The sequence below is a fragment of the Saccoglossus kowalevskii genome, chromosome 12 (genome assembly GCF_978046115.1).
Source record: "Saccoglossus kowalevskii chromosome 12, keSacKowa6.1, whole genome shotgun sequence".
In the NCBI taxonomy this organism is placed as follows: Eukaryota; Metazoa; Hemichordata; class Enteropneusta; family Harrimaniidae; genus Saccoglossus; species Saccoglossus kowalevskii.
The window spans coordinates 1298205-1320288 of NC_140652.1; the positions used below are offsets into that span (position 1 = coordinate 1298205).

At 37.0% G+C, this 22084-nt stretch overlaps 2 protein-coding genes across 6 annotated transcripts in view; one reads left to right on the forward strand and one right to left on the reverse strand.

Annotated features, from left to right (window-relative positions):
- Nucleotides 1-1121: 1121 nt before the first annotated feature.
- Nucleotides 1122-7452, forward strand: LOC102804540 (carbohydrate sulfotransferase 14-like). The gene is made up of 3 exons (XM_006812650.3): nucleotides 1122-1230; nucleotides 3630-3703; nucleotides 4669-7452. Exons 1-3 carry the CDS (start codon nucleotides 1125-1127, stop codon nucleotides 5410-5412), a joined length of 924 nt encoding a protein of 307 aa, XP_006812713.1. The 5' UTR covers nucleotides 1122-1124; the 3' UTR covers nucleotides 5413-7452.
- Nucleotides 6186-22084, reverse strand: part of LOC102804647 (uncharacterized) — a 91968-nt gene continuing 76069 nt past the window's right edge. For 4 of the 5 annotated variants that reach the window (XM_085506330.1, XM_085506333.1, XM_085506332.1 and 1 more), the window contains 7 exons: nucleotides 12325-12532; nucleotides 11729-11749; nucleotides 10136-10156; nucleotides 9910-10006; nucleotides 8589-8662; nucleotides 8040-8154; nucleotides 6186-7484 (listed from right to left, as the gene is read on the reverse strand). In XM_085506330.1, coding sequence (XP_085362456.1) covers nucleotides 7391-7484; nucleotides 8040-8154; nucleotides 8589-8662; nucleotides 9910-10006; nucleotides 10136-10156; nucleotides 11729-11749; nucleotides 12325-12532 — 630 coding nt within the window. In that variant the 3' untranslated portion in view covers nucleotides 6186-7390. The remainder of the gene's footprint in view (nucleotides 7485-8039; nucleotides 8155-8588; nucleotides 8663-9909; nucleotides 10007-10135; nucleotides 10157-11728; nucleotides 11750-12324; nucleotides 12533-22084) is intronic. The other variant, XM_085506331.1, reaches the window with a different exon arrangement.

Consider the following 22084-nt stretch of genomic DNA (forward strand, 5'->3'; position numbering starts at 1 on the left):
ACATGTGATGGTATGAATGTGACATGTGATGGTATGAATGTGACATGTAATAGTATAAATGTGACATGTGGTGGTATGAATGTGACATGTGATGGTATGAATGTGGCATGTGATGGTGTGAATGTGACATGTAATGGTATGAATGTGACATGTGATGGTATGAATGTGACATGTGATGGTATGAATGTGACATGGGATGGTATGAATGTGACACGTGATGGTATGAATGTGACATGTGATAGTATGAATGTGACATGTGATAGTATGAATGTGACAGTATAAATGTGACATGTGATGGTATGAATGTGACATGTGATGGTATGAATGTGACATGTGATGTGATGAATGTGACATGTGATGGTATGAATGTGACATGTGATGGTGTGAATGTGACATGTGATGTGATGAATGTGACATGTGATGGTATGAATTTGACATGTGATGGTATGAATGTGACATGTGATGTGATGAATGTGACATGTGATGGTATGAATTTGACATGTGATGGTATGAATGTGACATGTAATGGTATGAATGTGACACATGATGGTATGAATGTGACATGTGATGGTATGAATGTGACATGTGATGGTATGAATGTGACATGTGATATGAATGTGACATGTAATAGTATAAATGTGACATGTGATGGTATGAATGTGACGTGTGATGGTATGAATGTGACATGTGATGGTATGAATGTGACACATGATGGTATGAATGTGACATGTAATAGTATAAATGTGACATGTAATGGTATGAATGTGACATGTGATGGTATGAATGTGACATGTAATAGTATAAATGTGACATGTGATGGTATGAATGTGACATGTGATGGTATGAATGTGACATGATGGTATGAATGTGACATGTGATAGTATGAATGTGACATGTGATGGTATGAATGTGACACATGATGGTATGAATGTGACATGTAATAGTATAAATGTGACATGTGATGGTATAAATGTGACATGTGATGGTATGAATGTGAAATGTGATGGTATGAATGTGATCAAAATTTGCCCTGCAGCATAAATCTTTGTAATTCAATAATCTGTATTTATCTTTCAAGTACATGTATGAATGATGCAAAAACATCTTGGTGACAAGTGAACACCATGGCAGTGTTGCCATTTGAAGCACGTAATGGCGGCAGATTTTGTTTGCTGATGTTGTTAGGTATGACGATGGGAGTCTTCATGATGATCTATATTTCAATGTCAGGTGAGTTCACTAATATGTTCTGTTGTCCCTTCATTTCCATGGCATTTTCACAAAATTAATCAGGTTTGTCTGTCGAAAATGGCCTTGGCACTAAAATGTATCTTCTGAACACAGTAACACAAGTGATTAGGGAAGCAGTGCTATTAAGGTGGTGAGAAAAGAATTTGGTGACGTTTTTAAATAAAGCATTCTCTGATTGTTGTCTCATTCAAATCTGTAAATTAGTGTATATGTTCCAAAAGCCTAAGTATAGAGGGGCAAGTTCGCACAAACTGGACAGTCATTGTTTGCATAATTATCACATAACAACAAAAATGGCGAATCTTGTAAAAATGACTAAATTCGTGGACTTTCAGGGTGAAATTTGCGTTGATAATAAATTTATTTTTCTATCCCCTAATTATTTCATACTTGGCACCTTCAACAGACTATTAGTCAAAGTACTTTCTTTTAAAGTATTTTATGCATTTTGCACCATCATTATCTTGTGAACGACTATGGAAGTGCCTGAATGCACTAAGTTTGACGGCGATCCCAATAAGACATGCTCAATCAAAACCTAAAGTCGAGAAAATGTGTAAAGACTGTTTAGGATAATAAAATACTGCAGATTTGAACAATTCTCCAATTTCATCCAATTTGTAAGGTACTGGATGCAAGTTTGATCCATGTACGCTAATATATACGGTGGTGAAATGCGATCCTATAGCATTGATCAGAGTTATGTCATTATCATGTTTAATTCGGAAGAATCAGTAGTCAAAAAATAGAATAGCAACAAGCGTAGAACTGTTGTGGTAATACTGTTGCAATGCAATGAAGTAGTAACTTGAAATCATTAAAAGTCATTGAAAAATATCATAAAATTAATGCAGTTGGTTTTTTTTTTTTTGTGCCAGGCGACAGTCTCGGACATTGAATGTCACTGTTGTCTCTCCTGACTTTTTTTTTGTATGTGCAAATTGCAAGTGCTAGTGATGACACATAGTGCATTTTTGCCACAGAAGTCATATTCATATTTGGGACTACACAGGGCTGTGTGGCCATCTCTCTATAAAATAGCAATTTTAACGCGCTATCCTGGCGTCAACCAGGCTCGGTCGAACACAGGCACCTGCGTTCCCTCAAAGTCGCATTTGTGAGTGAATGTATCTCCCATTGAATCTGTGGCACACTCACCCAGGGTAGGGGTCGACCCTTTTTGATGTTCAGCCTAAGGTAGGATTCGAACTTGGGTCTACTGGTCATGAGTCTGATGCGACAACCACTAGGCTACCAGTGACCGGTAATGCAGTTGGGGTTAAAAAGACCTTTATCGCCTGCAAATGTTGTCGTTATTTCTCGTAGATACTAACTTATTACGGAACATAATTTGAAATTCTGCAAATTGGTAAAAAAAGTCAGATTGTTAATATAAACATTGATGCAAATTATCTTTGTTATGGTGCCATATTTTCAACATTATTTAAATATATTTTATTTCACTTATCGATGTCTTCAACATGTGTTTTTATAGTGTAAAATCATAATGCATTCAAAACATACTTTATAAATGTGCAAGACACCGAAAATATTTGTTGGTAATTTTATAAACTGGCTTGGCAATTCCTAGCCCAATTAGATAGTGTCACAGCATTCCGGCTATTTTTTTTAGCAAATCCAGAATCACTCTTGATAATTTTGTTTCTATAGCATGTGTACTATGATTGTATTTGATGTTTTGATAATCCAAATCCAAATAATACATACAATGAACAAAAATACCCATAAAATATTAATAAAAGAATTTATTATATAACCTGGACAAAAGAAAGCATTATTTTTCCCTTGTCATAATGATGCATTTTCCCTGATTAGTGTAACTTCATGTGGAAATCCTAATAAATATATGAGACTTAAAGTTACAACTGGCGGTTGAATTCATTAATTCAGTCCAGCAGTTAAATAGGTTATTTATTAGAGACATCCGGGAACCAAAATTTGCAATGTATACCACTATGGCTATGAAAAATCAGCAATAATAGCCAAGGGGATGAGGGACTGAATTTCAAAAACATATTTTATATACAAATATATAATTTTGATTAGATTATATATATTTATATTTGTTAAGAGAAATCATGGTTGTTAATCATTTCAAATACATAGTTTCATTCATACTGACGAGAACGCAATCAAATAAAATGTTCATAAGCATTGAAAATTATATGATCATGATGACTTTGTTAATCTGACTGATAGCAACAAACCAAATGTACCAAACTGAATAAATCACTTGTCGGTGTTTGTGTGGGATTATTGTCTATCTCTGTTTTCTATGTTCTGTAACAAATCTTTCCATCCAAAGGCTCAAACCAAGTTTTATTTCATTTTACTGATATTTCAATTTTCTTTAATAGATCATGAGACACCCAAGCCTAGAAGCAGAGTAACATTAAATCACATAAAGACAACTAACATAATGGATGTAAAGGTGAAAAAGGATTTATCTGATGATCAGTTTGATACCATTTGTGCACAGCTCAATTCTTAGCACAAGCTTAGAGGTTAATTGTAGTCAATGTTCATTTAGAAGATTATATTTATAACTATTCATTTCAGTATGCCATTTCTTACACTTCCCATTGGAATTCAGTGTATTGTCAAGTTAAGGTTGGGAGAATTACACTTCCCATGGAATTCAGTGTATTGTCAAGTTAAGGTTGGGAGAATTACACTTCCCATGGAATTCAGTGTATTGTCAAGTTAAGGTTGGGAGAATTACACTTCCCATGGAATTCAGTGTATTGTCAAGTTAAGGTTGGGAGAATTACACTTCCCATTGGAATTCAGTGTATTGTCAAGTTAAGGTTGGGAGAATTACACTTCCCATGGAATTCAGTGTATTGTCAAGTTAAGGTTGGGAGAATTACACTTCCCATGGAATTCAGTGTATTGTCAAGTTAAGGTTGGGAGAATTACACTTCCCATGGAATTCAGTGTATTGTCAAGTTAAGGTTGGGAGAATTACACTTCCCATGGAATTCAGTGTATTGTCAAGTTAAGGTTGGGAAAATTACACTTCCCATGGAATTCAGTGTATTGTCAAGTTAAGGTTGGAAGAATTACACTTCCTATGGGAATTAAGTGTGTTGTGAAGTTAAGGTTGGGAGAATTACACTTCCCATGGGAATTCAGTGTTTTGTCAAGTTAAGGTTGGGAGAATCACACTTCCCATGGGAATTCAGTGTATTGTCAAGTTAAGGTTGGGAGAATTACTCTTCCCATGGGAATTAAGTGTGTTGTGAAGTTAAGGTTGGAAGAATTACACTTCCCATGGGAATTCAGTGTGTTGTAAAGTTAAGGTTGGGAGAATTACACTTCCCATGGGAACTCAGTATATTGTACCAATATATTTGAGTATGATTTCAAATTATTACTGTGTTTTTTTACATTCAGAGAGAAACTAACGTAAGCAGAGAAGTCCCCAATCATACCTACATGGACAGACTGAATTTAGTAGAATCCAATTGTAATACACCTACAGTGGAACTGCCAGTGTATAAACTCCAACAACTTATTGTTGATGATGAATATAAATTCATATACTGCTGGATTCCAAAAGTTGCGAGTGGAAACTGGAAAGTGGTATTAAAGAACCTAAAAGAATTTTACACCAATAAAGACTGGAAACCAAATTTACGAGATCGCAATATGGGTCTACCAACACTGAACAAGTATTCATCAGTGGGGATAAAGACCCGCTTGAAAAGTTATTATAAATATGTGTTTGTACGTCACCCTTTAGAAAGGCTGCTATCGGCTTATAGGGATCGCTTTGAGAGACGAAGGACAAACATAAGCAGATTGCCTATTACAAATTTAAGTAGCTTTGTTAACTATATTAAGGATACAATGAATATTCACTGGAGTCCAATGACAGACTTATGTGATCCATGTGATATTAAGTTTGATTTTATTGGACATTTTGAAACTCTCAGAAAGGATGTAGACTATCTTTTAAATTTATTCAATATAAGTTCTGTTGCGAGTTTCCGATCTGTTAGTAGCTATGCTACCAACAGTTCTGATCAATCACTGCTACATAAATACTATTCATCTCTGTCAGAGGATGACATGCTCTTTTTACAAGGTCTTTATGCAAAAGATTATCAACTTTTTGGATATGATCCTCAAATCTGAACAAGATCAATTTTGGATTTTAAATCTTTTCTTAGAATAATTCTGAATGTGTGTTTTGTTCTGAAACCTATAAAGCTGTGATAAATGGCATAAATGGTTGTAATGCTATGCAAATATTACAAGCAGACAATCACACTGCACCATGTTAGTATTAATAACACCATAATGTGTCAGGATATTTTGTATTCTTTCTACCTAACAGTGATGTATTGTTTGCAATACATTTATTTTAAATTATTATTTGAATCAAGGAACATCTCAAGTAGCAGATGAATTTAGTTCCAGACAAAGAAGCCTGATCTGCATTGAGTCATAATAGAAAGTAGCCAATCAGTAAATCCACTACTTTTTGCAATGATAACTGCACATAAATGAAAAAAAAAAAAAAATGGTTGACCAACTGCCAAAACATTAGTAAATGTTTCTGTAAATATCTTCAGTGATTCAATACCAATACGTGTTTAGTTTCTCACAATTTAATTTCATTGTATTAGCATTCAAAGCTATAAAAATGAATCATGTGTTTGATTTGGTCAGTAAATGTTAGGGTCTGGGTCATTAGTCTTGCAAAAATCAAGTGGTGAGGCATTTAAAAAAAAATATTTGACAGAGCAAAAATATCACAAGTTTAATCAAGAAAGGGTGTCAGAAGTTGGTAATGAAGTGGCTTATATAAAATTACTATTATCAAATTCCATTTCAGATAATGTTAGTGAAATTATTGAATTAATCAGTCTGGAACACAGCACAATCTTGAATTAATCAGTCTGGAACACAGCACAATCTTCTACTTTTATTGTACAATAATGCAATTTACATTGTAAATATTTTTTTTTACAAAAAATGGCAACAAACAGTTTGAAATAATTTTGTGGGGACAAATGGTAGGTACTTAGGCCATCATAAAATAACGTTGCAAATAAGGAAAGACAATGCCCAAATAAGGAAATACAAATTTGAAAGTATACACAATTTAAAACACACAAATACACTTTATATTAAATGTAAATCTAGATAAACTACATAGCGTTATTAAAAGCCATAACCTGTCTGAATTAAACTGTTTTTCCAGACAATTCTCAATTTATAAAAAAAAATCTTTTGGTGTTCATTTCAAACACATTACACAGTTACCTTCAGTCTGATTAAAATTAGATCTTAGTTTGGGCTTTTTTATTTTCATTCAATATGTATTTATTTTTTCATATATTTCTATTTTATTTTGTTTCAATTTATTATTTTCTAACTGATTTTGGCTTTTGCAATTACCAAAACTTGACCAGTAAATAAATTGAAATAAAATATATGGGAAAAAAAGTTAATCAAAAAGTTTAATCAAATTGAGATTATTTGAAACAAGTATATTGGCAGTGAGGGTGAGATGACTGGAAGTAGTATGCTAGATTATTGTAAAATACATGATTGAATAGCTCATTAAGAACATTCATAAATTCAAAATTACTATTTCTTTCATAAAAGCATTGTTAGTCGCTAAGCTTGTTTTCACTAGTATTGTTAAAATATAAATAATTAGCACCACACTTTTCACTAGTAACTATAACAATGTGTTACAGATAAGATTCAACCACAAGGACATTTGAATCTATGCTTAATTAATATTTGTGCTCTGAGGTGTGCCCTCTGTGGCTGGGGTGAAACAGACTGTAGAGGGCGCCATATACCAGTTAGGTGTGACATGAGTAAAATCAACATGCATAAATTAAGAGAAACGCACATTATTACGAAAGTCTCTTAAGCTGAAAAATTTATCTTTAACAAAACCACTTCTGAGAAAAAAAATAGATTAAAAAAAATGGATATTTGAAAAATCACAAAAATGTCCTATTTTTCAAATTGACATACATGTATGAGTACATATATATGCCTTCTATAACAAAACCAATCACTGAATTGAAACATCACATGACAACAATCAGCCAATCATGCAACAACTGCAGTCATACTATTATGTAAATATTCACTGCTCTTCAATGCTCTGCTTTTTCTCTGAAGTAATATTAAATCCTTTTTTCAACATAACAGTCTCAATACTTTTGTCTTGGTCTTTTTCTCTGTAGCAAACAAACAAACACATAAATTATACAGTAGGCCACTCACAAAGCAAGCTCTATAGATAACATGTATATATTGAAGAGTGTGGAAGGAATCTATATACCCTAAGAGTTTGAAAACAGTAAATGGGTGGCACCACTTTGTTTCACAAATTATTCAAAGTGAGACGGCTCATTCATGATAAAGCACCTTCAGAATTTGGTTCAATAATATGGCAATCATTTTCTGGCAACGGACTGAGAATAGTTCAACTTTGAATAGTGTTTTGGGTCATTTCGACCAGCAGTGACACGTGAATCATGCGAATAGTTACGTCAGTTCTATTTTTAGTAACTCGATAAACTGCTCGGCTGCATGCCAGGCATTGCCTGCTATATGTAATTACACATGTACCAACATTCTCCACTTCATCTTGTATTTAAAAAGCTGTGTGGATAACTCTGAACATTTCTATAACATTCTAAGAAATTCAATTAATATACATGAAAATTGCGGCACAAAAACTAGCATGACAAATTATGGAGTTGATAGATTAAGTGTGGTATGTGACATACTTTAGTCGTTCCTCCTCCAACAAAGCAACAAGTGCATCTCTTTGTTCAACAACTTCTAACATCTCAGCCAACAATTTTTTCTCTTCATCTAATTCCTTTTTGCTTTTCTTGGAATCTGAAACGAACATACAAGAGGTTACCAAAGCCTTTGGACATGATTTGACTTACTGTCAGATAACATCGCAACACAGCATTCAACTATTCATCCACAAACGTTTTTTGATCACTGGTAGTGGTAATCCAACGTTGGTTGAACACCAAAAAGGGTCTATCTCTACCCTGGGTGAGTGCGCCACAGACTCAATGGTTAGTCCAAATTCACTGGCAGAAATTCATTCGCTTTGTGTTTCAAAGAAAAAACAACACCGGCATGCAATGGCTGAAACTGTAATTAGGCACAAACATATTATTTAAAAAGCAAAACACATAACCCATGACTCTTTGGAAAAGAATGATGGAATGTTTGATTTATATCTTTACAGAATTGTAAACCATAGTCAAGGAACTGAACAATAGAAATAATATTTGAACCAATCTAATTGTACTCACCCTGTGTGGACATTTTGTCTCTCAATTCTTGTTGTAATCTACTGTGTCTGTCTTCTAACTCCAATTCTTTGGCTCTGTCAAATAAAGGATTGGAAAAAACAGTCATGTTGTTGCACGTGACCATCTGATGTTGCACATATCCATCTGATGTTGCACATAGCCATTCGATGTTGCATATAGCCATCTGATGTTGCACATAGCCATCTGATGTTGCACATAGCCATCTGATGTTGCACATAGCCATCTGATGTTGCACATAGCCATCTGATGTTGCACATAGCCATTCGATGTTGCACATAGCCATTCGATGTTGCACATAGCCATCTGATGTTGCACATAACCATCTGATGTTGCACATAGCCATCTGATGTTGCAGCCGTCTGATGTTGCACATAGCCGTCTGATGTTGCACATAGCCATCTGATGTTGCACATAGCCATCTGATGTTGCACATAGCCATCTGATGTTGCACGTAGCCATCTGATGTTGCACGTAGCCATCTGATGTTGCACATAGCCATCTGATGTTGCACATAGCCGTCTGATGTTGCACATAGCCATCTGATGTTGCACGTAGCCATCTGATGTTGCACGTAGCCATCTGATGTTGCACATAGCCATCTGATGTTGCACATAGCCATCTGATGTTGCACATAGCCATTCGATGTTGCACATAGCCATCTGATGTTGCACATAGCCATCTGATGTTGCACATAGCCATCTGATGTTGTACATAGCCATCTGATGTTGTAGCCGTCTGATGTTGCACGTAGCCATCTGATGTTGCACGTAGCCATCTGATGTTGCACGTAGCCATCTGATGTTGCACATAGCCATCTGATGTTGCACATAGCCATCTGATGTTGCACGTAGCCATCTGATGTTGCACGTAGCCATCTGATGTTGCACATAGCCATCTGATGTTGCACATAGCCATCTGATGTTTTAGCCGTCTGATGTTGCACGTAGCCATCTGATGTTGCACGTAGCCATCTGATGTTGCACGTAGCCATCTGATGTTGCACGTAGCCATCTGATGTTGCACGTAGCCATCTGATGTTGCACGTAGCCATCTGATGTTGCACATAGCCATCTGATGTTGCACATAGCCATTCGATGTTGCACATAGCCATCTGATGTTGCATATAGCCATCTGATGTTGCACATAACCATCTGATGTTGCACATAGCCATCTGATGTTGTACATAGCCATATGATGTTGCACATAGTCATCTGATGTTGCATATAGCCATTCGATGTTGCAAGTAGACATCATGTTGTAGTTATTTAGTGTTTGTTGACATGAAAATGATAAGACTCACCTTATAGATAATTCTTGTTCAACTCTGACCAAAGCATTCTTTTCATTCACTAATGTGAACCATTCCTGCATCAAAACTGTTTCATCTTTTTCTCCCACTGAAAAAAATGAGAATGTAATGTTTCCAAAATAAAAAAAAATATGAAATCATGTGGATATCTCCAAACACGGACATGTCAAAACACACAGGCAGATAGGGAACTGATAGAGATAGAAAGAGAACTCACCAGGTGAAGAAGGTACTTCATCTTTATATATAGAAAAGGCAAATAGAAATGAACAGAAATTTAAAGAAATAATATTGAAATGACAACAACAATGAGAGAACATGGATAGCCATAGAAATTGTGGATTGGATTGCATGTACAAGAATACTTTAATCATAATTTTGTAATTTATATAATGCTTATTTTTTTACAACATGACTACATATTGTACTCTATCACATGTTTATCACATTAGTGTTACATCATATACTGCCTGAATGTTGTCCCAAGCTTCCGGGGGTTATATATGGTCTAATAACCACAGATTATTTTGGCAAGCTCAAGTATGTATTTTCGAAATTATTATTCAGTTATTAGGAATTTAAAAAAAACCTAATGAATTTAAGAAATTATTACGAACAAGCAGAATCACCACACAGCGCATGCAAAATGTTCTTGTGAAATAGAAGTGTGGAGTGAACAAAATTAGCATATGAGAAGAGCACAATGATATATTATATTAGTATTCGGTATTATTAGTTTCACTTTTAACAAGGTATTGTTTCATTTTTTTGGAATGTGGAATAATGATTTTGATGAATATATAATCCCATGATATTTTCTCAGTTTGGCATCAGGAGACATGTGTGATTATTGCCATGGTAACCCAAGGCTTGGATTGATACACTGGCAGTAATTATTCATGTCTGCTAATGGCAATTTAAAAGAAAATATCGTGGGATTATATATAAATATACACCTCAATATAACCCATTCTTTACAAGTTGACTACACATTATACTCTATATACACCTCAATATAACCCATTCTTTACAAGTTGACTACACATTATACTCTATATACACCTCAATATAACCCATTCTTTACAAGTTGACTACACATTATACTCTATAGACACCTCAATATAACCAATTCTTTACAAGTTGACTACACATTATACTCTATATACACCTCAATATAACCAATTCTTTACAAGTTGACTACACATTATACTCTATATACACCTCAATATAACCAATTCTTTACAAGTTGACTACACATTATACTCTATATACACCTCAATATAACCAATTCTTTACAAGTTGACTACACATTATACTCTATATACACCTCAATATAACCAATTCTTTACAAGTTGACTACACATTATACTCTATATACACCTCAATATAACCAATTCTTTACAAGTTGACTACACATTATACTCTATATACACCTCAATATAACCCATTCTTTGCAAGTTGACTACACATTATACTCTATATACACCTCAATATAACCCATTCTTTGCAAGTTGGCTAAACATTATATTCTATATTCAAACAAACTATTTTAGAGTTATACATGTGATAATATTCAAACGTGACATCCAAATTTATTCCTGAAGAAGAGTTTTATGGACATTGAGCATACACACAGAATGTGAATATTTAAAACCTTTAATTAGCTAATTTAATTAGCATAAACAAAATGGTGGATTTGATGACATACTCTAACAAGTACATCATTTGACACCAGTCATTGGCTGCATATATAGCCATATAAATGTTCAAATCAAGGATATAATTTAGATATTGTGTTTTGAGTACTCACCAGGTGAAGAAGATACTTCATCTTTATATTTTGAAAAGGCAAATATACATGAAAGTTAAAAATGCGATAAACAGGAATTTCAGAAAATGAAATGGAAATATAAAAGAATGGGTGGACATGACTAAGGACAATGTTTACAACTCAGTTTGCAATGGCAGAAAGTACTGAGATATAGAAGAGGAAAGGCACTTTAAATGCAAACAAGAACCATGCATCAATTTGTAATTATGAAAAAAACATTGGAAAAAATGTGTATTAATTAACTATTAATTAATGGTTATCAAATATTACAATATTCTAATGAAGAGGAATTCCCATAGAGTATGTACTATAGAGAGTGAATGTTCTAACTATGAAATGATTGGGTCTCTGAAAGTGTAAAACAAATGATTTTCCATGCAGTGTCTTTGAGATAATCAATCTTAACACATTGTTGATTACTGCCATCTATAACCTGAATTAGAATTAGAAAAGATTTACAAGTACACTGTAGACAAAATATTAAAGTAGTGATTTTAAATAATCACAATTTGAGTGACAGATGACACCAATCACAGGTATGAATGTGCCTGCTGTTTATGTGATAAATTACAAACCTGACTCGCCCCGTAATGTCTTCTCAACTTCAACACCTCTTACTTCTAACTGTTTTTGTTTGACTTCCACCTCCTGTAACTGTCGTTGTATCTCTTGTGCCAGTCGTAACCGTTTTAGCTCCTCTTGTCTATGCTGTTTTTTAACAGCTTTCTGCACCCTTTTTGTTAACTTGGCATTCACCTCAGAGTCAGAAAGCTGTGGTTTGCCCTAAGTGTAGAAAATCAAATAAGTCAGTAATTCCATTTCAGTAAACAAGCCTCTATACTTTTTCAACAACTGGGACCTATAGTAAAGAGCGTTACATCAATTTATGGTTATAAATACTGGACAATGAATTGATAATAAAAAAGTATTGAAATATTTTTTCCTATGCAGCATTGTCTATATCTCATGTCTCCATCTGAATCTACATAGCAATGTCTCTATGTCAAGTCTCTATCTGCCCCTGTGCAGCATTGTCTCTATGTCAAGTCTCTATCTGAACCTGTGCAGCATTGTCTATCTGAACCAGTGCAGCACTGTCTCTATGTCAAGTCTCTATCTGAACCTGTGCAGAATTGTCTCTATGTCAAGTCTCCATCTGAACCTGTGCAGCATTGTCTCTATGTCAAGTCTCCATCTGAACCTGTGCAGCATTGTCTCTATGTCAAGTCTCTATCTGAACCTGTGCAGAATTGTCTCTATGTCAAGTCTCTATCTGAACCTGTGCAGAATTGTCTCCATGTCAAGTCTCCATCTGAACCTGTGCAGCATTGTCTCTATGTCAAGTCTCCATCTGAACCTGTGCAGCATTGTCTCTATGTCATGTGTCCATCTGAACCTGTGCAGCATTGTCTCTATGTCTAGTCTCTATCTGAACCTGTGCAGAATTGTCTCTATGTCAAGTCTCCATCTGAACCTGTGCAGCATTGTCTCTATGTCTAGTCTCTATCTGAACCTGTGCAGCATTGTCTCTATGTCATGTGTCCATCTGAACCTGTGCAGCATTGTCTCTATCTGACCTGTGCAGCATTGTCTCTATGTCAAGTCTCCATCTGAACATGTGCAGCATTGTCTCTATGTCAAGTCTCCATCTGAACATGTGCAGCATTGTCTCTATGTCAAGTCTCCATCTGAACATGTGCAGCATTGTCTCTGTTAAGGCCAAATCAACATTTTAATGTGTATTTAATTGCTATTATATATTTTGTATTTACTGCATGCTATGCTATATATTATTCACTGTAAACTTGGATAAATTCCATGTGGCGAATAGCGCCACCCAGAGTTATTTGTGAAAGTTATTAATAGTATTAAGGTCAGTTCTTATCTGAGATTAAAAACTGATGAGTTGGCAGTGTGACTCAGCTAACTGTACGGTACGGATGTACGCTTTTGAGGTCCATCAATACCTTGATATTGCAAACTGTTTCACTTGGAATTGATTGGCTAGGAAGGTCTACAAACACGGTGAGTGTTTAATGAATCACATGTGTTCTTTTGGCAGTTTAATTTTAGTGCCATTATGGTGCAAATATATCGTACACTGTTTACTGTGCCATCACATTGATTTTTAAGTGTAAATAACTTCACTATAGCCAGAACAACCAAGATTTCAGTATAGATTTGAATAAGTTTGAATAAGTTTGAATAAGTTTTATTATACTCGTTTAGTTTGCATAGTTTATGTTAGGAAACTTTGTTCGTTTCAAGTACAACCATTGTTAGTGTACTAGTTGCACTGTCTATTTCTCAGAGCTATTTATAGAACTTAAACTTGTCCATGCATGCATATAGATATTAGGTTACTTGGAAGAGTCATTTCACTCATATTACAATTATACAGTGTCTTCGTTTAAGACAGGCTGAGCATTATAAGCCATGAAGTACTATGTGTATTTTTAGATATTTTACACTGTGTGTACATCACTAGAAATGTATTTGCTTTATTTTATCATTGTATGTGTATTTATTATTTTGTTTGTGTTACATTTCAGTTAATCGTCATTCTACATTCTTTGTATGGAATAAAGAGTCGTGATACAGAAAACAGACTTTTGTTCAATTAGTGTGGAAGAACGCATTGGTGAGGGGATGACTTCCTGGTGTAATCAATACATAGTGGCAAGCTTATTCACTGTGTCAGCCATTAATTAGGCGTTATACGGGACCAGTAAAACTTGGAGTTTGCTTGTGCACTACAGTCTCTATGTCAAGTCTCCATCTGAACATGTGCAGCATTGTCTCTATGTCAAGTCTCCATCTGAACCTGTGCAGCATTGTCTCTATGTCAAGTCTCTATCTGAATCTGTGCAGCATTGTCTCTATCTGAACCTGTGCAGCATTGTCTCTATGTCAAGTCTCCATCTGAACATGTGCAGCATTGTCTCTATGTCAAGTCTCCATCTGAACATGCGCAGCATTGTCTCTATCTGAACCTGTGCAGCATTGTCTCTATGTCAAGTATCCATCTGAACCTGTGCAGCATTGTCTCTATCTGAACCTGTGCAGCATTGTCTCTATGTCAAGTCTCCATCTGAACATGTGCAGCATTGTCTCTATGTCAAGTCTCCATCTGAATCTGTGCAGCATTGTCTCTATCTGAACCTGTGCAGCATTGTCTCTATGTCAAGTATCCATCTGAACCTGTGCAGCATTGTCTCTATCTGAACCTGTGCAGCATTGTCTCTATGTCAAGTCTCCATCTGAACATGTGCAGCATTGTCTCTATGTCAAGTCTCTATCTGAATCTGTGCAGCATTGTCTCTATCTGAATCTGTGCAGCATTGTCTCTATCTGAACCTGTGCAGCATTGTCTCTATGTCAAGTCTCCATCTGAACATGTGCAGCATTGTCTCTATGTCAAGTCTCCATCTGAACATGTGCAGCATTGTCTCTATGTCAAGTCTCTATCTGAATCTGTGCAGCATTGTCTCTATCTGAACCTGTGCAGCATTGTCTCTATGTCAAGTCTCCATCTGAACCTGTGCAGCATTGTCTCTATGTCAAGTCTCTATCTGAACATGTGCAGCATTGTCTCTATGTCAAGTCTCTATCTGAACCTGTGCAGCATTGTCTCTATGTCAAGTCTCCAACTGAACCTGTGCAGCATTGTCTCTATGTCAAGTCTCTATCTGAATCTGTGCAGCATTGTCTCTATCTGAACCTGTGCAGCATTGTCTCTATCTGAACCTGTGCAGCATTGTCTCTATGTCAAGTCTCCATCTGAACCTGTGCAGCATTGTCTCTATGTCAAGTCTCTATCTGAATCTGTGCAGCATTGTCTCTATCTGAACCTGTGCAGCATTGTCTCTATGTCAAGTCTCCATCTGAACCTGTGTAGCATTGTCTCTATGTCAAGTCTCTATCTGAATCTGTGCAGCATTGTCTCTATCTGAACCTGTGCAGCATTGTCTCTATGTCAAGTCCCCATCTGAACATGTGCAGCATTGTCTCTATGTCAAGTCTCCATCTGAACATGTGCAGCATTGTCTCTATGTCAAGTCTCTATCTGAATCTGTGCAGCATTGTCTCTATCTGAACCTGTGCAGCACTGTCTCTATGTCAAGTCTCCATCTGAACCTGTGCAGCATTGTTTCTATGTCAAGTCTCTATCTGAACATGTGCAGCATTGTCTCTATGTCAAGTCTCTATCTGAACCTGTGCAGCATTGTCTCTATGTCAAGTCTCCAACTGAACCTGTGCAGCATTGTCTCTATGTCAAGTCTCTATCTGAATCTGTGCAGCATTGTCTCTATCTGAACCTGTGCAGCATTGTCTCTATCTGAACCTGTGCAGCATTGTCTCTATGTCAAGTCTCCATCTGAACCTGTGCAGCATTGTCTCTATGTCAAGTCTCCATCTGAACCTGTGCAGCATTGTCTCTATGTCAAGTCTCCATCTGAACCTGTGCAGCATTGTCTCTATGTCAAGTCTCCATCTGAACCTGTGCAGCATTGTCTCTATGTCAGGTCTCTATCTGAACCTGTGTAGCATTGTCCATCTGAACCTGTGCAGCATTGTCTCTATGTCAAGTCTCTATCTGAACCTGTGTAGCATTGTCTATCTGAACCCGTGCAGCACTGTCTCTATGTCAAGTCTCTATCTGAACCCGTGCAGCACTGTCTCTATGTCAAGTCTCTATCTGAACCCGTGCAGCATTGTCTCTATCTGAAACTGTGCAGCATTGTCTCCATCTGAACCTGTGCAACATTGTCTCTATGTCTAGTCTTTATCTGAACCTGTGCAGCATTGTCTCTATGTAAAGTCTCCATCTGAAACTGTGCAACATTGTCTCTATGTCTAGTCTTTATCTGAACCTGTGCAACATTGTCTCTATCTGAACATGTGCAGCATTGTCTCTATCTGAACCTGTGCAACATTGTCTCTATGTCTAGTCTTTATCTGAACCTGTGCAGCATTGTCTCTATGTAAAGTCTCCATCTGAAACTGTGCAACATTGTCTCTATGTCTAGTCTTTATCTGAACCTGTGCAACATTGTCTCTATCTGAACCTGTGCAACATTGTCTCTATGTCTAGTCTTTATCTGAAACTGTGCAACATTGTCTCTATGTCTAGTCTCTATCTGAACATGTGCAGCATTGTCTCTATCTGAACCTGTGCAACATTGTCTCTATGTCTAGTCTTTATCTGAACCTGTGCAGCATTGTCTCTATGTAAAGTCTCCATCTGAAACTGTGCAACATTGTCTCTATGTCTAGTCTTTATCTGAACCTGTGCAACATTGTCTCTATCTGAACCTGTGCAACATTGTCTCTATGTCTAGTCTTTATCTGAAACTGTGCAACATTGTCTCTATGTCTAGTCTCTATCTGAACATGTGCAGCATTGTCTCTATCTGAACCTGTGCAACATTGTCTCTATGTCTAGTCTTTATCTGAACCTGTGCAGCATTGTCTCTATGTAAAGTCTCCATCTGAAACTGTGCAACATTGTCTCTATGTCTAGTCTTTATCTGAACCTGTGCAACATTGTCTCTATCTGAACCTGTGCAACATTGTCTCTATGTCTAGTCTTTATCTGAAACTGTGCAACATTGTCTCTATGTCTAGTCTCTATCTGAACCTTGCAACATTGTCTCTATCTCAACATGTGCAGCATTGTCTCTATCTGAACCTGTGCAACATTGTCTCTATGTCTAGTCTTTATCTGAACCTGTGCAACATTGTCTCTATCTGAACCTGTGCAACATTGTCTCTATGTCTAGTCTTTATCTGAAACTGTGCAACATTGTCTCTATGTCTAGTCTCTATCTGAACCTTGCAACATTGTCTCTATCTCAACATGTGCAGCATTGTCTCTATCTGAACCTGTGCAACATTGTCTCTATGTCTAGTCTTTATCTGAACCTGTGCAGCATTGTCTCTGTCATGTGTCTATCTGAACCTACATAGCATTGTCTTTATGTCAAGTTTCCATTTGAGCCTTTTCATTCATTATTAGATTTCACATCTCATATGTAATTTAAAAGTGCATCCAATTAAAGGCACATGGAAGCCATATATGTTGGTTAGACCTAACTACTAGAATAGAATTCAATAATTTACAAAAATACATGAATGTGATTTGAAATTCATTCTATTCTATCTTTTAAAAAGGGCATTTCCACAAGTACATAAAGTTTGGAGCGAGCAAATACAGTACTGTTGACTACTCACCCTGTTACAAAAAACTAAAGCATTATGTGCAAATACACTGTGCAGATTAGCGTGCAATAGACATGCAAAAGACAGACAAAATGCATCTCATCACATCATTGATTGTTGGTATAGTTTGGATTTGCATCACCTGACTGCAATAAGTGAATGAAGGTTAGTCAAACAGTGTTTTCAAGTCCTCATTCCTCCATTAAAACAGCATGACAAATAATGAATTTCTTAGACATAGTTGGCAAAACCTGCTAAACCTTTCATTCCATCTATCATGTTGTCTTGCACTTAATTTCTATTAATTTGTATAACTGACCATACCTGTTGAAAAGGCAGTTGGCCACTCACGTGTCTTTAGTAAAGTGTACAGACTTTGAAGAGTACACAACCAACACATTCTGTAAGGGTAAAATCTCTTCACAGTCACAAGTTCATTGACAGTGATAACCTACATTCAACCCAATTGTCATACATGTCAAAGGTCACTTTAAGGTCAGTGTTTCTTCGCTGTCAGCAAACCAAATGACATATACATACGCTGTTCATGATTAGATATAAACTAAATAATATCATCAACATACAGCTCCAAAGTCAGAAGAATTCTTATGTCAACAATAAAATACAGGTGAATGGTCACCTCAAAGTCAGCTATACACAAACTAAATTGACCCACATGTCAAACCATGTAAATAGAATATAAGCAAACCACAACTTTAGCATCCCACTTTCTGTGGTATCAGCAAACATGTCTAGTCACATGCTTTCAGTCATCTTTCTGTGCAATCAGCTAGTATGTCTAGTCACATGCTTTCAGTCGTCTTTCTGTGCAATCAGCAAGCATGTCTAGTCACATGCTTTCAGTCATCTATCTGTGCAATCAGCAAGCATGCCTAGTCACATGCTTTCAGTCATCTTTCTGTGCAATCAGCTAGTATGTCTAGTCACATGCTTTCAGTCGTCTTTCTGTGCAATCAGCAAGCATGTCTAGTCACATGCTTTCAGTAATCTTTCTGTGCAATCAGCAAGCATGTCTAGTCACATGCTTTCAGTCATCTTTCTGTGCAATCAGCAAGCATGTCTAGTCACATGCTTTCAGTCATCTTTCTGTGCAATCAGCAAGCATGCCTAGTCACATGCTTTCAGTCATCTTTCTGTGCAATCAGCTAGTATGTCTAGTCACATGCTTTCAGTCATCTTTCTGTGCAATCAGCAAGCATGTCTAGTCACATGCTTTCAGTAATCTTTCTGTGCAATCAGCAAGCATGTCTAGTCACATGCTTTCAGTCATCTTTCTGTGCAATCAGCAAGCATGTCTAGTCACATGCTTTCAGTCATCTTTCTGTGCAATCAGCAAGCATGCCTAGTCACATGCTTTCAGTCATCTTTCTGTGCAATCAGCTAGTATGTCTAGTCACATGCTTTCAGTCATCTTTCTGTGCAATCAGCAAGCATGTCTAGTCACATGCTTTCAGTCATCTTTCTGTGCAATCAGCAAGCATGTCTAGTCACATGCTTTCAGTCATCTTTCTGTGCAATCAGCTAGTATGCCTAGTCACATGCTTTCAGTCATCTTTCTGTGCAATCAGCTAGTAAGTCTAGTCACATGCTTTCAGTCATCTTTCTGTGCAATCAGCAAGCATGCCTAGTCACATGCTTTCAGTCATCTTTCTGTGCAATCAGCTAGTATGCCTAGTCACATGCTTTCAGTCATCTTTCTGTGCAATCAGCTAGTATGTCTAGTCACATGCTTTCAGTCATCTTTCTGTGCAATCAGCAAGCATGCCTAGTCACATGCTTTCAGTCATCTTTCTGTGCAATCAGCAAGCATGCCTAGTCACATGCTTTCAGTCATCTTTCTGTGCAATCAGCTAGTATGCCTAGTCACATGCTTTCAGTCATCTTTCTGTGCAATCAGCTAGTATGTCTAGTCACATGCTTTCAGTCATCTTTCTGTGCAATCAGCTATTATGCCTAGTCATATGCTTTCAGTCATCTTTCTGTGCAATCAGCAAGCATGCCTAGTCACATGCTTTCAGTCATCTTTCTGTGCAATCAGCTAGTATGTCTAGTCACATGCTTTCAGTCATCTTTCTGTGCAATCAGCAAGCATGCATAGTCACATGCTTTCAGTCATCTTTCTGCGCAATCAGCTAGTATGTCTAGTCACATGCTTTCAGTCATCTTTCTGTGCAATCAGCAAGCATGTCTAGTCACATGCTTTCAGTCATCTTTCTGTGCAATCAGCTAGTATGTCTAGTCACATGCTTTCAGTCATCTTTCTGTGCAATCAGCAAGCATGCCTAGTCACATGCTTTCAGTCATCTTTCTGTGCAATCAGCAAGCATGCCTAGTCACATGCTTTCAGTCATCTTTCTGTGCAATCAGCTAGTATGTCTAGTCACATGCTTTCAGTCATCTTTCTGTGCAATCAGCAAGCATGCCTAGTCACATGCTTTCAGTCATCTTTCTGTGCAATCAGCTAGTATGTCTAGTCACATGCTTTCAGTCATCTTTCTGTGCAATCAGCAAGCATGTCTAGTCACATGCTTTCAGTCATCTTTCTGTGCAGTCAGCAAGCATGTCTAGTCGCATGCTTTCAGTCATCTTTCTGTGCAATCAGCTAGTATGCCTAGTCAGATGCTTTCAGTCATCTTTCTGTGCAATCAGCAAGCATGCCTAGTCACATGCTTTCAGTCATCTTTCTGTGCAATCAGCTAGTATGCATAGTCACATGCTTTCAGTCATCTTTCTGTGCAATCAGCTAGTATGTCTAGTCACATGCTTTCAGTCATCTTTCTGTGCAATCAGCAAGCATGCCTAGTCACATGCTTTCAGTCATCTTTCTGTGCAATCAGCAAGCATGCCTAGTCACATGCTTTCAGTCATCTTTCTGTGCAATCAGCTAGTATGCCTAGTCACATGCTTTCAGTCATCTTTCTGTGTAATCAGCTAGTATGTCTAGTCACATGCTTTCAGTCATCTTTCTGTGCAATCAGCAAGCATGCCTAGTCACATGCTTTCAGTCATCTTTCTGTGCAATCAGCTAGTATGCCTAGTCACATGCTTTCAGTCATCTTTCTGTGCAATCAGCTAGTATGCCTAGTCACATGCTTTCAGTCATCTTTCTGTGCAATCAGCTAGTATGTCTAGTCACATGCTTTCCGTCATCTTTCTGTGCAATCAGCAAGCATGCCTAGTCACATGCTTTCAGTCATCTTTCTGTGCAATCAGCAAGCATGCCTAGTCACATGCTTTCAGTCATCTTTCTGTGCAATCAGCTAGCATGCCTAGTCACATGCTTTCAGTCATCTTTCTGTGCAATCAGCTAGTATGTCTAGTCACATGCTTTCAGTCATCTTTCTGTGCAATCAGCAAGCATGCCTAGTCACATGCTTTCAGTCATCTTTCTGTGCAATCAGCTAGTATGCCTAGTCACATGCTTTCAGTCATCTTTCTGTGCAATCAGCTAGTATGTCTAGTCACATGCTTTCAGTCATCTTTCTGTGCAATCAGCAAGCATGCCTAGTCACATGCTTTCAGTCATCTTTCTGTGCAATCAGCTAGTATGCCTAGTCACATGCTTTCAGTCATCTTTCTGTGCAATCAGCTAGTATGTCTAGTCACATGCTTTCAGTCATCTTTCTGTGCAATCAGCAAGCATGTCTAGTCACATTCTTTCAGTCATCTTTCTGTGCAATTAGCAAGCATGCCTAGTAACATGCTTTCAGTCATCTTTCTGTGCAATCAGCAAGCATGCCTAGTAACATGCTTTCAGTCATCTTTCTGTGCAATCAGCAAGCATGTCTAGTTACATGCTTTCAGTCATCTTTCTGTGCAATCAGCTAGTATGTCTAGTCACATGCTTTCAGTCATCTTTCTGTGCAATCAGCAAGCATGCCTAGACACATGCTTTCAGTCATCTTTCTGTGCAATCAGCTAGTATGCCTAGTCACATGCTTTCAGTCATCTTTCTGTGCAATCAGCAAGCATGCCTAGTCACATGCTTTCAGTCATCTTTCTGTGCAATCAGCTAGTATGCCTAGTCACATGCTTTCAGTCATCTTTCTGTGCAATCAGCAAGCATGCCTAGTCACATGCTTTCAGTCATCT